Below are 16,182 nucleotides of genomic sequence, written 5' to 3' on the forward strand. Positions count from 1 at the left end.
TTTCCAAATGTTTTACGTTGCATGCTGAGATTCACCATTAAGATCTGAAGTAATATAAGCCAGATGTTTTTTATATGATGTGGCATGTAGGTCCTTAACTATGTGATTATACATAAAACGGATAGGGGGGGTGAAGTTGGTTATCTTTTGTTATTTTTTACAGCACATCCAGATTTTTAGGAACTAAAAGTTCCTAAGGTGTGGTAATGCTTAGGAGAAACATTTGAGAAGGATTTGATGGTTAAAGCCTTGTATTTGTGGTTAGACTGTAGCCGTTTATTCAGAAGGGTGGTGTGTGATGGTTCCTAGTCCTGTTTCCCAGCAGCTTGGACGTCTGCAAGCATCCCCATCAGCTGCGCAGGCCACAGTAAAGGCAGAGGTTCCATCACCGCTCAGGTTTGAACCTTCAGGGTTTTTTATAAGAATGCTAAGAAGTTTTGAGAGAAGCATATCTCATCAAAGTTATTCTTGGATTGTAGTGCTCTTCATCTTTAAGACTTTTTGAATTATTCTTTGAGTATACATCGAGAAGTTGCTTTCCCTTGCACTTGTCGGGATTTGCTACACTGAAATGTTTATTTTGCCTTTAAATGTTGTCTGTAAACACCTTAGTAAAAATGTATTTCTCTCTCTTTTTCTCCAGAAATTTTATGAATAAGAATCAGAAGCCGGTACTAACAGGCCAGCGGTTCAAAACTAGGAAGAGGGGTAGGTTATGTTACATTTTACTTTCTTTTCCTTTTTGTTAAAATTACCAATGTGTAAGTTCCATTTTACTCCTTGTAATACTGATTTTCTATAAACTATGACCAATTCTCTCTTTCTTTATGTATTGTATCAGTTTTTAAAGAAAGCTAAGTGGTGCTAATTGTACTGATCATCCAGCAATTCTGTACAACCAGTGTTATCCTAATGTGCTTGTTCTTGTTATACTCAAAGTTCGTTTGTTATGGTTTAGGTGTCTGAGGTGAATGTCCAATACTTTGAGGCAGAGAACAAATACATGTAATTTTTTTTTTTTTTCAGGTAAAACCAAAAGTCTGTTTTATAAAAAGAGGGCTTAGATTTTTTGCTGTTGCAGTAGCAAACTATTATAGCCCACATATGTGGGGTTCGTGTCTGTCTTTTAACAGACTTTTTCCATCCTGACTTTCGTGCTTCTGATCAAGAGCTATCTTCTTAACTTCTTGTGACAGAAAATGTAAATAAGAGCATTTTTCTCAGTGAAGAGAGAATAAAAAGAGTTTATAGTGTCCCTCAGAAAATTACAAATTCTATCACGAGTCTGAAGAGCTGAATGCATGTTTTAAGATCTAGGATGATCATGAAGCTTGGATGAGAATTGCAAAATAGTTTGTTTTCAGTCATGTTAAAAAGCAGTACCAGCTTTCTCCTGCCTTTCCTCAAATTGCACATATCACTTCCTCAGTTAGTTTGACTGGTGTGATCTCTTGAATGGAAAATGTCCTTTCTGTGCTTCACATAAAATATTTGAAGGTAGAACTAATTAAAAAAAGAAACCTTTATTGCTTGTAATTAAATGTCACAATGCTCCAGTAATTAGTGGGATTAACTTACTATCAACGTGGTCCAGAACATTATACAGTATAAACTGTACACTGCATTAACTAGCAACAGCATGGACGTAGCTACAGGAGTGGAATTAACAATCCTTGAAGAAAGACGTCTATCAGATCAACCAGTAAAAGCAATCGGATATGCATACTGCTGAACTGATCCAATATATTATTCAGTCTAGGTCACTGAGTTATGGTATATAAGTTATTTGCTAAAATTGCCTTAGAAAACATTCTCTCTCATAAAGGCTTTCTTCTCAGTCCATGTTTTGCACGGTATTTGGAATAAGGGATCCTAATATGGATTTGGTCTTTGGCTACTACTTAATAAAAGTAATAACTAAAAAGGCACAGAATTAGAACTAAATGCTATCTCTGGAATTTCTCTTACAGTGATTGGAAGTGGCATTAGGTACTTGTTGACTACATGGAAGAAGGAAGAGACTTAGGGGGAGTCTGAAAGATTGGGGATGGTGGTTTTTTGGGGGCTTTTTTTAGAGATTACTTAAATGGGATTTGGGATATGAAATTATTTTGACAGAAAAATCTTAACATGCTAACACCTCTATATGTGCTAAAATCATAAGAGTCTCTTCTTCAGATATGGTGGAATCCTGGTTGCCCCAATATTTGAGGTTTCTGCTTAGAAAATTGTAGATACCTGTTTTCTTTCTGAAGGCAGAAGGCTTGAAAAAGAAAAATGGCTCCTAACATGTTTATTCCCTTCTGCTCGTATACACTTTTTGTATCATAGCAGTGAGACAGACTGTTGTATCTTGGATGTAGACTAGAAGATCCCATTAGGTGTTTTTATCCTGAATTCAGTATATCAGGGAGTCATGAATTTTTACCCAGGTAGGAGAGAGTGCAGTGGCAGTGGTTTGGCCATGGCATTTGAGTAGTCAGGGACTAATCTGTTGTCTGTAGCAGGCAGGAAGAGGGGTCTGAAATCAGCAAATGCTGGGGAGAGTGAGCTGGTTGAGAGATGACTGCTTGTTCTTACCAGTTGATTTGTATCCCACAATACTCTTTTTTCCTCTTCTACAGCTCCCATGAGTATTGCCATCTGAGGAAACAAGGGGGTGTGACATGGCAGTCAGACATCTAAGAAAAATAATTGTCCATTTGAACTCTTACCACTGGTCAGCTTGCTGCAGCTATCTCTGAATGTGAACAATTTCTGAACTTTCAGAGAGCAAAAATAAGAAAGACAATATTTTGAAAAGTGTGTTTAGTATCAAAAGTATTTTTAGAGAGGACTATGAAGGAAGGGTTTGTAAATCCCACTCCTTCCGTTTCTATCAGTTGACCTAATAAAAGGTGTAAGTGTTGCCTCCAGCATATATAAAACCAGGCATTAAAATCACTGTAAAAAGATTTAAAGGAAGAAAAATTGTATTGTTCTAAATGGAAAAACCTTCTGAGGTAAGGAGGCATCTGATGGTGCCATATCAAGTTTTTAGCAATCTAGGCAAATGAAACAGTTTGGTTAGTTCTTTGTATAATCTCTTTACTGGTAGAATACTGCATTTTTTGTGCAGGTCAGCAGCATTTGGCATCTGGCTGGGATTTGTGCTTATGGTGCAAATATGTGGGATGTGCATTGTATTAATTGCATTGTATTTCCACATATGCAGATTAACGTCTTTGTGTCTGAAATGGAAGAGGAGGACGTAGGAGTAGCAGAAATGCCAGTAGTTAGTAAGGAAAATGTATATATCCAGACAGCTGACAAATACCTACAGCACAAAAAGCTTCCTGAAGCATTAACAGGAATAAACAGTGTGTATTTTTTAAAATAAGCTAGCAGGCAATACCTGAGACCCAAGTTTGTTCCCATAGTGTAGATAACATAGAGTTAATATTTGATAAAATCCGTTGCAAAAAGGTAAATGGCAGCATAAAAAGAAGCTAAGCAAAGCAATGCAGGTTTTCTACTAAATATATTATCTATTAAATTAAATGCATATCTATCTATTGAATGCATATTATCTACTAAATATAGAAAATTATCTAGTAAAAAGCCAGTATTAACACCTTTACATCAACATGAAATCAGAAATCAAACAAGGCATCTAACTTTTCCTCCACAGGCATACAGCTGTGTGCCTTCTGTTTAAGAGTTGCAATTCTTAAGAAGGTGTGTGTAAACGTACTTTGTGTTTTCCTTAGAAGCGGAAAAAAAAGAAAGAAAATAAGGAAAGGAAATAAGGATCTGGGAAAATGATGAAAATGAAAAGCTCTGTATAGCACTGCTGCACTGGATATTGTATGTGTCACATCTGCAAGCTACACCTGCTTCCTCTAGCTTGTGGTTGAAACTGTCCTTGTTTAGTAATTATGTACTTGACAGCTCAACATACTGTTGCCACTTCTTGATGATGGCTTCTTACCCTGTTGTACTACATCAGCATATTCCTCTTTGGTACATTAGCTTGGTAGGAAAACATCTCAATACAATTATAAAACATTTTTCATGCAATGAATTCACCTCCTCTTCCTGTGTGAATTTTTAGATTGTGAAGGACAAGAAAATAGTAGGGTACTCCACATGAGAGGAGGATTTCTGGGGCAGGAGAAGAATCTGTTTAAAATGCTAAGAAATACTAATCATGGTGTTTGTGTTTGTACTAAGCACTGTGTACCCATGATACCAAGCATAAAACAGTTTTCAGTTTAGATGTGAACATGTTAAATTTCTAGACAAAACATAGTTGAAAACATAAAATAGGAATATTTTTTTTAACTCATCTCTTTAGATGGAACTCCATCTTCTTTCTGGTTAATGAGTCATCAAGCTTTTTTTTTTTTTTTTTTATCCTGCAAATAATACATAATTATTTGGTAATCCAAAAGAGAATAATTATACTCAGATTCTTGTTTATGGGTGGAGCTGTGTTTCTGGTGCTCAAATAAAACTTCCTGAAGTATACATACTGAAGTGCTTTCACTTACTTCAATAAAAGGCTTATGTGATTTTGGGTTGGTTGGTTTGTTGCTTACTTTTGGTTGTGTTTAGTAATTCAGGTTGGAGGAGAGCTGCAACTGAGCATTTGGTAAGTAGTCTGATACCTCAGATGGGATTCCAGTAGTATGCTTCTCTGAAGGCATTTCCCCAGAGCAAAAGCCTGTTCTTCAGTTTCCCCACTTGACACTCTCTGGTTTGTCCACCACGGGCATGCCCTGCAGATATGAAAGAGGGTTACTCAAACAGCCGATTCCAGATCTTCATCACAGCTGAAACTTGAGTTAATGTGTCTGAGAGCCTGGATATTTCCAAGGTCTAGGGTGAAGCAAAAGCCTTGAAAGAAGTCACTTGCAGTCTGGAGAAGGGGCTTATTATCTAATTTATTGGATTATGAGAGTGTGGTAGGGGAGAAGCTAGGCTGGCACTGTGATTATGTGCATCACTTTAGGAGAAGCTGAGGTTAGGAACAGGTGATTTCCTGAGTGAGTATGTGGGTATCCATGTTGTTGAGTAATCCTCAGCTTTGATCTGAGGAGGTTAGCTGCAGGGGATTGGGCAGTAAGCCACTTTGGGCTAGGTAATAGGGTCAACAAGCCACTAAAAGTTAGGTGTAGCAGGGAATGTCTGGAAAATAATGTAATAGCTCATTTTTCTAGTACTTCTGGGCACTTCACAGACAGCCCTGGAGCTGCTGTTGGCTGTGTGCTTCCAGGTCCTTGGAAGGATTGGTTGAGTAGTCCACTAAGCTTTCCAGTGGCCTGGGACTGAGTGGGAGGGAGAACTTGTGCTTTCCAGGTATGATTGTTGCAGGGTAAGGGGATGCCTTGGAAGAGGGCGAGAATGGGCAAGTTATGCCCTGAAGATGGTAGAATGAGTGCACCCCAGGTACACGCAGGGGAACAAGAAGAAACATTTCAGTTTTTGAAACAGTAAAACTAATACAAGTAGCCATTGTGTCTAAAATAGTTATCTAATTGCCTTAAGGCTGTTGTGGCAGGAGGGAAGGAATTGGGGAAGAAAGGCTATGAGAAAATAAGGTATTTTGGTAAATATTTGGGAGAAAAAGCTGCACTATGAGTCACAGGGAAAGGAGACGTACAGCCAGAGCATATGTAATGTTCAGAACATCTTCTCCCAAAAAGCCTGCAAGACTTGCAGCTGGCACATCTCAGAGTACATTAGCACATGTTTAGACAGGAATTTTAGCAATCCTCATTCATCTTAGTAACTAAAAATCTCTGGATTTATCTTCTGGTTATAACGTGCAGGTTTTTTTAAGAACTTATATCAGCTTCTGTGTTAGCAGGTGATAACAAACTAGTTTTCATTATTCTGGTGTCACAGAACAGCTCACAGTTCTGTTTCTGAAGTTCAGAGTTATTTTGATGGTAACAAGCATGTCATAGATGCCCTTATATAAAGTCAGGACTTGTTTGTTAAGAAGCTTCAAGTGTTTGTGGTAAGCTGTTAACAGCCTACAAGAAAAAGCAGCAGGAGGTATGGGTAAATCTACCTAGCTTTATCTGAAGGTTGCAGTTGTATCTGTTGTGGAGGATGGCCATGACATAGGGATGTTGTCTGGGGGTCACACTTAATCAAGTTCAACCAGGGACAGCTATAGAAAATGCAATGTGAGAGTTGCGTTTTTGTGTTCTAGTGCTGCTCAGGATTGTGAAGATGAAAGATAAATTCTTGGTTACACTGCATTACTGGGCCCCAAATGTAACACAAAAAATATTTTTATGAGTACATTCATCTCCTCTTTTCCTGAAGACTTGTCTTTTTGAAAACATTTTTTATATGTGACCATAGGTATTTAAAGAAAAGGAAAAGTGGGGTATTCGTACAGTGATATTATGCACACATAACACATTCTCTTTATTCTGCTATCATGTTTAGCAATGCATAATTTGCACACTCAATAATATCTTCAACAAGAGAAGTAAGAGTATGAAATTTGAAAGCAATTTCTATAGTTGCATTTCCTTCCCTTTATTTATTTCCCTATGTTTGTATGTGTCTTGGTTTTAAGGGTGATGATGAAGTCAGGGAAGTGAGGGTAAACACTGCAAAATTTCCAGGTGAAGTAAAAGCCAAACAAATTTCTGGTGCCTTGACCAGGATGCAAAGAATACATTTAGGTGCTATGGTCTTTTAAATTGCTGGCTGATACAGGAATTTTAACAGAAAGTTTAAAAAATCACTCTCTTTCCTTTTCCTTCTCCTTTATCTCTCTTCCAGATGAAAAGGAGAAATTTGAACCCACTGTCTTCAGGGATACAATTGTCCAAGGCCTCAATGAAGCTGGGAATGACCTGGAGGCTATAGCCAAGTTTCTGGATGCAGCGGGCTCACGGCTTGATTATCGCCGCTATGCTGACACACTCTTTGATATTTTGGTAGCTGGCAGTATGCTAGGTAACCTGCAGTGTACCTGATACATAATTTGTTGGTCAGCCTTGCTTCTTTTAAGATGCTGTCTTCTGTTACAAAAGTGGAAATTATAAGCTGTATGACACTTTCACTCATCTAGATACTTTTTGCATGTTGCATCATAGCACTGTTTACTGTATGCAAATGTGCAGTAATACTGAAGGACTTGATTGTGTGAAGGAGTCTGCAAGTACACCAAACAGTGATACTTCTTTGAGAAGCCTTCAGTCTGAGGTGGAACAGCATATAAATGCAACAGCAAAGAAAATGAGAGACACTAAGTAGGGGAAACAGGAATTTATTAGCATGAAAAGGTGTAATACAGCAATCCAGGTTATTAGCTGTTGCAAAGCTTGCATTGTAGATGTTGTAACAAAGGCTACCTACGAGGACAAGTGAAGGATGTGCTTTGTGGATGTTCATGGGATGTTCCTCCCCAGTATTAGTGGCAGTTTGGGCAAAAACGTGTCTTTCATCTTCCTCTGTATTCTGTTTAAGTTGGCTCTTTTTACTGGACACGCTGGTTTGATTCCTGCTCCTGTTTTTTGGTATGTAAGAAGAAAAGATGTTTTTATAAGGCTTGAGGTAATGCAGGAATCAAAAGCCAGTGGAAATATCCAGAAAGAAAGCTCTCAACAAAATAAGCTAGGATAAAAATTTTGTGTCAGTGTTTTGAATGATTACGTGGGCCTGGTAAGCATTAGAGGGGTTAGGAGGATGTTCCAAGTCCTGAAATTAATAACAAGGTGCTAATACTTGTCTCTTTGAAAAGGATTTACATTATCATGGTGTTAAAAGTAGTAGTTAAAATATGTGCAAGGATATACACCAGCATGTACTTATTTGATCATACTCGGTGCTCTCAGAACCAGCTAAGAATCCTTAGTGTGACCTTAATCTCTGTCCTGTGCTGAAGTGCAGCGTATTAGCCAGCTCTCTCTTCTGTCAGATGCTACCACAGCCTCACAAAGCTGGTCCTCTCTATTTTCCCCCTTCTCTCTTGCTACCTCTTAACCTTGCCTTTTGCCTCAGTGATGCTAACATAAGACTTACTAGACTTACTAAACCTTATAGAGCATTCTCTAAACTGAGAAATTGTTTCTTGGTTTTGATTTGTTTTCTTGTAGCTCCTGGAGGCACACGCATAGATGACAATGACAAGACCAAGATGACCAACCACTGTGTATTTTTTGCAGATGAAGATCATGATGCCATCCGAAATTATGCTCAGGTCAGTAAAGGCATGGTTGATTACTGTTTTCCTTGTATGTGTCAAGAGGGATTACAGTGGAACATCTGCAGACAGTCTAGACTGCAATCGGCTAGTTACAGGGCACCTGAAAATCCAGTTAACCAGTAACCTGCCCTAACCTACACATTTTAGGTAAGAAAATAGGATGTCTAAGATTTGTATTGAGCACATTTTTAGAAACGTGAAGTATATGAATGACAAAAAATAGAAAGCTCACACCTCCAGCCTTTAGTTGTATAACTAGTTAGTAATTGGCCGTATATACCAAGAGCTTTCATTTCCCCTACGTATGTGATATATAATTTCTTTTTTCAGGAATAAGGTTTGCACAAATAGCCTGTGTGAAATTAACACAAAAATTCAATGAAGCCTAAAACATTATTGAAAAGAAGCTAACATGGCATAACTCCTTAATGGAAGATAATAATTCTTTGAGAAAATACAGTAAGGATTCTATTGAAAGTGCAAAGCCACTGTGCAATTCTGGGTACAAGTATGATTGCATAAAAATGCAGTACCATTGCAATACCATTGAAATTCCCATATGTCAAAAATCTGTTGTGGTTTTTTTTTTTTAATTAACCTATTTATCTTGGGATGCTGGAGACAGTAAGTGATAGTATAAAAGCCACTGTCCCTGTTAAGGTGTTGAGAAGTGAATTGAAACTTTCTGAACTTGATTTCTTTCCCCACCACCATCCAGGCTGACAATGTTATTTGTTCCCCATATGAACCTTTTTACTTGTGACAGTGAGTTGTATGTTTTGTCCTCTTTGTACAGTAGTGAGAGCAGTTATTTGTTTAATTTCTTGTCTTTCCCTTTTCCATCTGAATGTGCCCTGCGTCTGTGCTGCTTCTGCTTTCATAATCTATGGTCACATAATTGGAAACAAATGGTGAAAACTGGAGAACAAGTGTTTCCAAGAACATACTAGTTTTAAAAGCTTTGTCATATGTTTTTCCTCTTTTCCTCAGAGTAGCATATTTTGTCCTAACCATTTGTGTTAGTGGATTTAACAGAGATCCTGCATCTACTGAAGATGCCCAGCAGTGCTACCTGACTGTCTTACTCCATCAGTTTACACCTGACAGCTTCCCCAGAGAGCTGTATTAGCAGTGGAATAGCTAACCTTCTTCTCCTCCTTTCCTCTACTTTTAATCACTGAATAGGGTGAAAAGTAGAGTAGGAATACAATTTTGAAAAATACAAAAGGCTTTCAAACTGCGGTAAATTCTTTGATTCAAACATTGCTCTATGAAGCAAGAATTGCAAAACTTGTATTTTCCATTTGTGAACAAATTAATAGAGACAGGTGTTTCGTGGTCTGCCATGTGACAGAAAATGGAAGAGACAACTACAGAAGTGTCGTTTTGCTGGCTGTTTATTTTCTGGGGACAGTGTCTAAAGGTGAACTGGGCAGTGGCATATGAGTGTGAGAAGCTAGCAGTGCTTCCTACTTTTTCTTTCCTGCTGTGGAGAGGATAAAAAGAAATGTTTGTCTTACCATGAATTAGTCAAAAATATTCTTTATGGATCCAGTAGTGGCAGTCCTGTTTCACTTTGCCTTTTTCTAAAGGCAAAGGATGGCTGCAATAGTTAACTTGAGCTAATCTGTGTTTATCTTCAGGTCTTCAATAAACTTATCAGGAGATACAAGTATCTGGAGAAAGCATTCGAAGATGAAATAAAAAAGGTAATGTTGGTGGCAATCTCTTCTTGAGCATGAATGTTTACGTCTAATATAATTGTATATTATATATATATAAAAGTAATATAAATGTATAATTTGGCACTATTATGTATTTTATTTAGCTCTGCTGGAAAAGAGGGTGAAATATACAGGTGGCATCTTTAGTCTGCAAATTTAGCTCTGTGTGAATGCTGCTGACAGCACTTGATGTAGAGTCATTTTTAATTCGTGCTTCTTTTGTATGGTTTGACCAAACGCACCTTCTTATGTCCAACTCTTTGGGACTTTGATATGCTTTGGGGTATAGTTCTTCATGAGAGGTAGTGTTACTATCCTGCTCATAGAACAGCCCTCTGTGGTTTTTTCCATGGAATAAATGCAGATCTGCTGTGCAGAATGTCACTTGATGTACGAATATTAAAATACTGTTGCATTGTGGAATGATTACTAAAGACAGGTTTTTGTAGTTGGAATCATAGATATATCCAAGAGAAAGTCATCACCACTGGCAGAGGATTCAGGACTTGCCTGTTAGACTGTGGTGGATGTTTGTGGATACTGTTTTGTCATACTAAATTCTAAGGAGAGAGGAGAAACGTGGATAGAAATTTTTGAAAAAAACCCCACAACAAAATGCAAACATTTTGCAACAAAATTTTGATTACTTTGATTCCCTAGTAACAGATATAAATATATTTTTCTAATGGCCTGAATAAGTAATCAACACTGTGCTGTAAGTTAACAGGCATGTTGGTAATGGCAAAACCTGTCCTGGGACTAAAATACCATATTTTTTTTAAGTGTGTTTCCACATTGCCATGTTATTTAAACATTAGAAAGACTGCTGCAAGAGTCAAATGAGAATAAGTCTGGAGCAGCACCACCTCTTGTGGCTGAATAAATTTGGCTCTAAATCAGACATTATTTTTGTGCTTGTGGACAGCATGCCTATTAACTGATGCTGATTGCTCAATACATCATTTTAAAGACTAAATTTACCTCTATCCCCACAGAACTCTAATGTTCTTGCTGTTAATTACTATAATCAGTGATATGACAAGTGCTGACTCATAGCATTCAAGTTTCAGAGAGTGTTCAGCATATTATGTAACTGCCATGTCAGTTCAAGCCGCCTCCTCTCTCTTCTGTAACTTGTTCGGTTTTGAATCCTCTAAGTTTCTAAGAATTCACTTTGCACACTTAATGACAAGAAACTATGGTTAATATATAATAATTCAACTCTTCAGTTGAGGAGCAAGTGCCTCTGATGTGAAGTTTAGCTGTGTGCTAGCTTGAAAGAGAGCAAAAATTGGAGGTACAGAGTGACTAGAGCCATGCTACTTATTTAAAGCCCTTGGAAGCATGGTAGCCATGACAGTGTGTGTTCACCTTTGCAGAGTACAAATCTCAATTTTAGGCACATGCTTTTTGTATAGTTTAATGTCAGATATTGGTATGACAAAGCACAAGACTAGGTTTGCATAATGGTCCCAGGTTGAGGGGAAGTTTCTCCATCTGCTTTCATTGCCACTATAAGCGAACTATACATCTACGTTTTTACATCTAAATTATTTTGTTCAAGTAATTTCAACAGAATAAAAGGATTTTTAAGTGCATTGCTCACCTGCAGGGGTTTTTTTAATATAGACAGCTTAAGTTCATATGAGCAATGCCCAGCATACTGGCATAGACCTGTGACAACATCTTGCAATAATTTCAGTAAAATTCTCAGTTCCAGATTTGTGTTCTTTCTTACATATGTATTTCTGTTCAGGTCAGTGGATGAAGAATGCAGTATTTAGCTATCTACATAGTTTATTTGCATGTTTTAGTAGCATTCTGTGTAGATTTTTTTATTATCAAAATTGGGATAAAATGCAGATAAGTACATTTTTTTGTCTTAACAGTGGTAAATATTACTGAGACATATGAGGATGTCTGAAATACTGGGTGGTGTTATGAGGTTCTTTGTTCGTGGTGCTATTTTCCTAATGAAAGCATCCTAAATCAAGCTGGGAATTATGAAATAAGAGGAGACTAATATTAAGAGGTCAAATGGGGAGTAAACAGAGATTAATTAGGTCAGCCAAATGCAAGGCAAGAATCAGTCAGAGAGTATCTGTTGTTACGTTAGCTGCCCATCTCCATTGCTGACAATTCAGTGCTGTCTACGTGTGTCAGCCTGTAAGATGCTAAAGCAACAGATTACTACAGATAATGAAGATACAGAAAGACAGCACACTACCTGTGTGGATAAAATTCCCTAATTTTCTCTATTAAGGTTTCTAGAACTCAAGAGGAGAGCAGAAGCACTTGTTTTTCTTGTATGCTTTTTATGTCTTGTGTGTGTGTTTACTTGCACATATCTTTTCTGCCCAGAATTTGTGCCCAAATCACTTTTTCTTTGAGGTAAAAAATAGCATGGAACAGCACATTAGGTCTGATCTTGTGCTTATTAGGAGGCATTCTGAACTCCTACTTAGATAGGTGGGAGTTGTTCTAGCTATGATAAAAATACAAAATTGTGAGCCAGAACTGTGCATTTTATGCCTGGAATCAGTCTGTATCTGTAACAAAGGCAGTAATGCTAGTGCCTGGCTAACAGCAGGCAAGCATCAGCTTGGAGAACTTTTCTGTGGGTGGTTTGGTACTATTCTGAAGTGACTTGGACATTTTGTGACTTCCCTGCAGAGCTTTGTAATTGCAGTGGTAAAAGAAGAGCTCTTAAAGTAATCAGCTATAAAAATCTGAAACAACAGCTTTGAACTGAACGTTTTGTTCTTTTTGATGTTTTTTAAGTGGATATTAAAGGTTTTGATTCTTCCTATCACCTAGTCTCCCCCTAAATTAGGCCATGTTTCACAGTTGCTTTAAAGTATAGAATAATATCCTTGAACAGTAGAAAATTATATGTTTAAGTTTATTTGAGCTGCTTTTTAAAAATAATAATAAAATAAAAATTATACTAGCACCAGCAATACTTAAAGTAGTCTGAGACATGTAAAAGATGAGGTTCCTTCTCAAAACATACTGCAGTGGGGTACTGTTGAAGAACAACATAATTCATATTCATGCTAAAAGACTTGCAAGTAGCAGATTTCAAAGGAAAGGGAAGAGGTGGAAGCTGTGAACTTCAAAGATACATGATTTCAGACCTTCCAAAACATTGGAACAAACACAGATTTCTCAAAACCGATTTGATAAATGTTGGGGTGTTCTTCTCTTAGAATCCTTCTCCACCTTGAATTCCATAATTCTGGTATTGCAGCTGAATTTACTGCTGTTGCTGGTTTCATGACTTAAACCTGACAAAAATGGGTATAACTGTTAAAGATCTAGTAATTACTAACAAAACCCAATGCAGATTACACCTACGAAATATGTCAAAACCTTCTTTGTCATGTTAAAGTAGGCAGTGTGACCACTTTCTAATCAAAATCCTCATCTGGTGCTTATAGAGCAGCAGAAGTGGTGTTTGGTAGCCTACACAAAAATCTAAAGCTATTTCCTCTCTTAACAGTCTCAGTACATACAGTAAAGAGCAAAAGGTCTAATTCAGAGTTTTTCCTGTGCAGATCTCATTTTACTACAGTATCATAAAGTTTTCATGAAGAAAACCTGAAACCCCCAGGTCTCCATCGTATACTAGACTTGTATTGAAATTATTTAAAAATGTTTTCAGTCTTACCATTAAATGTGACCCTGGAGTTCCTTTCCCTGCATCATTATATATGCCAGCTAACTGCTGCATTTGAAAATACAGCACGCCACTTGTTTCTCATCCATATATTTAGAAATAATAATTCCATTGATCTGCATCCCAATTTTCTTACATTTTTTTCCTTGTGAGTCACAGTTTGTTGAAATAAAATTACACCTTGAGCTTTTACAGTTTCATAATTTTTATTTTTAGCTAAAACTGCACGTTGCAATCATTTGGCTGAAGCCCTCTAAAAAAAACCAAATTATTTGTCTGTGGCTGAATCATTCAGGCTTGTATAAGCTATAATTTAAAGCTGATGCTATTATGTAAGTACTACCATATTAACAAGGGTTTTTTGGGTTTGTTCACTGATATAGAGCAGAGCTATTAATAAAATACTGCATGAGTTTTAATAGCTTAATTCTTTAGTTATATGGATTTTTAAAATATCACTGCATTTAGAAAGCTTTACAGTTAATGATAAGCCGATTAGATGTCTAGGAGAACAGCTCTCACTGTCCATGGTAACAAACAAGTGCAGGGACATGACTGATACTCTGTCCTTTTGTATGAGTAGGTTTTGGTAATTAAGAAATACCCTTGAATTGGAAAAGTGGGTGGGAATTTTCCATCAGCATGAGCTGTTCTAATTTGCTTACATGTGTTGCTCATTTGGAGAAGGAGAAAGGGTCTCGTGAAGCAGAAGGTGGTTGAAGAAGGAAACGAGAATTCCTTTTTAACTCCAGAACTGGATGTCTGCAGTCTTTTTTTCTTTTTGTATGTGTGTGTTGGTGTTAATTTTGTAAGCTAACTTCTCATGGAGTCAGCAGCTTTTTTGCAGTGAATGAAGATGCCCTTTACTGTCTAGCCTCCTTTTTCCCGTTACCCACATTGTGGTTGCTGACAACATGTTAAGAAAACATTATTGTTAACGGTAATGCTACTGGCAAAATCTCATTTGGCACAACTTTGTTCCTGATGAAGAGGAAAAGGGGTATAATGTACTTCATCAATACACTTTCAAGTAATTTATTTTAATATATGAAATCAAGATGCTTTAAATAGATTTAATTGCCAGTTTTAGACTTTTAAGGTGTAAATATGTAGTTCAGATCTTGCAGCACCTAAGACTGTGAGATTTGTAATTTTTTTTCCTCAAGCTGGTTGTTTCCTCTTGTAATTAGTACTGGGAATGGCAAGGTCTTAAAGCAGCTTTTGTTCCTGTCTGTCAATCCTTTGTCAGCTTTATCAAGAATGTCTGAACTTGAAATCTGTATTTCTTATTTTTAGCCAATAGAAGATCTGTTGTAATTGTTCTGTGCTCCTTTCCCCAAAAGGAAAACAGGAAACTTTCTCATCCTTTTATTGTTCACATAAGTCATAGCTTTTGTAAGCTAGAAAAGGAGCTGCAGCTCTGTGGGGCTTAGTCCGAAGTCTGAACATGGACATGGGCAGGCTCCTGTTAGCCTGCTGAAATCAGCAGCTCTGTGATTCTCTAATTTCTGTGAGCCACAAGCCTTTAAAATCACTTCTATTTTTACACATATATATTTGGAGAGGACAGGCCTTTATTCCCTGAGTAAGGCTGCATTACACATGCTTGTATCTTTATGGAAAGTGCAATTATAAGCAATCAGTGAAACGGTACTGCCATGCTTCAGGTCAGATTTGTATGTGATTGCTGCTAATTTTAGCAGGACTTCTTGAGAAATAAACTGCTAAAACTCATCTCTACCAGTTATCATTGCCTGTGGCTTTAATTTTTTTTCTCTTTTCTGACCCACAGCTTTTGCTGTTTCTTAAAGCCTTTACTGAGACGGAGCAGACAAAGTTGGCAATGCTTTCTGGCATCCTGTTGGCTAATGGCACTCTTCCTGCTACCATTTTAACAAGCCTCTTCACTGACAATATAGTCAAAGAAGGTAATTTGCAATATGATCTTTTTTTCTTACATTAGCTTTAACTGGAGATGGGAAACCTGTAACTGTACAACAGAAATCATTATTTTAAAGCAGAAGCATATACAGACAGCAACAGCCAGCATACTTCATGAAATCTAATGAGGGCAATTTGGCATAGGAAAAAAAACAACAAAAAGCAAAAACAAACCCTAAAGAGCTTATGTTTTTTGGAAGTTATACATGTGTGTGCAAAATTATAGAGTATATATATTATTGTGATACTTTATAAGTGTAAAGTATAGTGTAAAGTATCTATTCCTAAGATGTGCCTACGAGCATTTTTTCAAGAGTTGCAGATATCTTTTGCATGTGAGGGTGAAATGGGACAGAGAGTATGTGCAGACTAACAGGATGTTGCAGAAGAAAAAAGAAATATGCAAACCCTCATTTTGCCTTCATACTAGTAGTGATCAATGTTCAAAACAGTTTCCCATGGACCTGTATGATGAGTAGTTGTTTTTTCCATCTTAGGGTATAATGCCTATTTCAGATTACTTTTTTTTTTCTCCTTCTTTTCTGAGGGTTTTTATTTACTTATTTATTTGTAGCTAGCTACCTTGGAGTCCTGATTTTCCAAATACTTGCTCAACAGTGTCT

The 16,182-nt window shown here is 37.2% G+C and overlaps 1 protein-coding gene across 1 annotated transcript in view; it reads left to right on the plus strand.

Moving 5' to 3' along the window:
- The window catches only part of BZW2 (basic leucine zipper and W2 domains 2), a 53,022-nt gene that overhangs the window by 20,258 nt on the left and 16,582 nt on the right, over positions 1-16,182 (plus strand). The window contains exons 2-6 of the mRNA XM_051610327.1: positions 644-708; positions 6,787-6,963; positions 8,106-8,209; positions 9,859-9,924; positions 15,411-15,546. Of these exons, the coding sequence (XP_051466287.1) occupies positions 651-708; positions 6,787-6,963; positions 8,106-8,209; positions 9,859-9,924; positions 15,411-15,546 (541 nt within the window). The 5' untranslated portion in view covers positions 644-650. The remainder of the gene's footprint in view (positions 1-643; positions 709-6,786; positions 6,964-8,105; positions 8,210-9,858; positions 9,925-15,410; positions 15,547-16,182) is intronic.

Source organism: Apus apus, chromosome 2 (assembly GCF_020740795.1).
Source record: "Apus apus isolate bApuApu2 chromosome 2, bApuApu2.pri.cur, whole genome shotgun sequence".
Taxonomy (NCBI): domain Eukaryota; kingdom Metazoa; phylum Chordata; class Aves; order Apodiformes; family Apodidae; genus Apus; species Apus apus.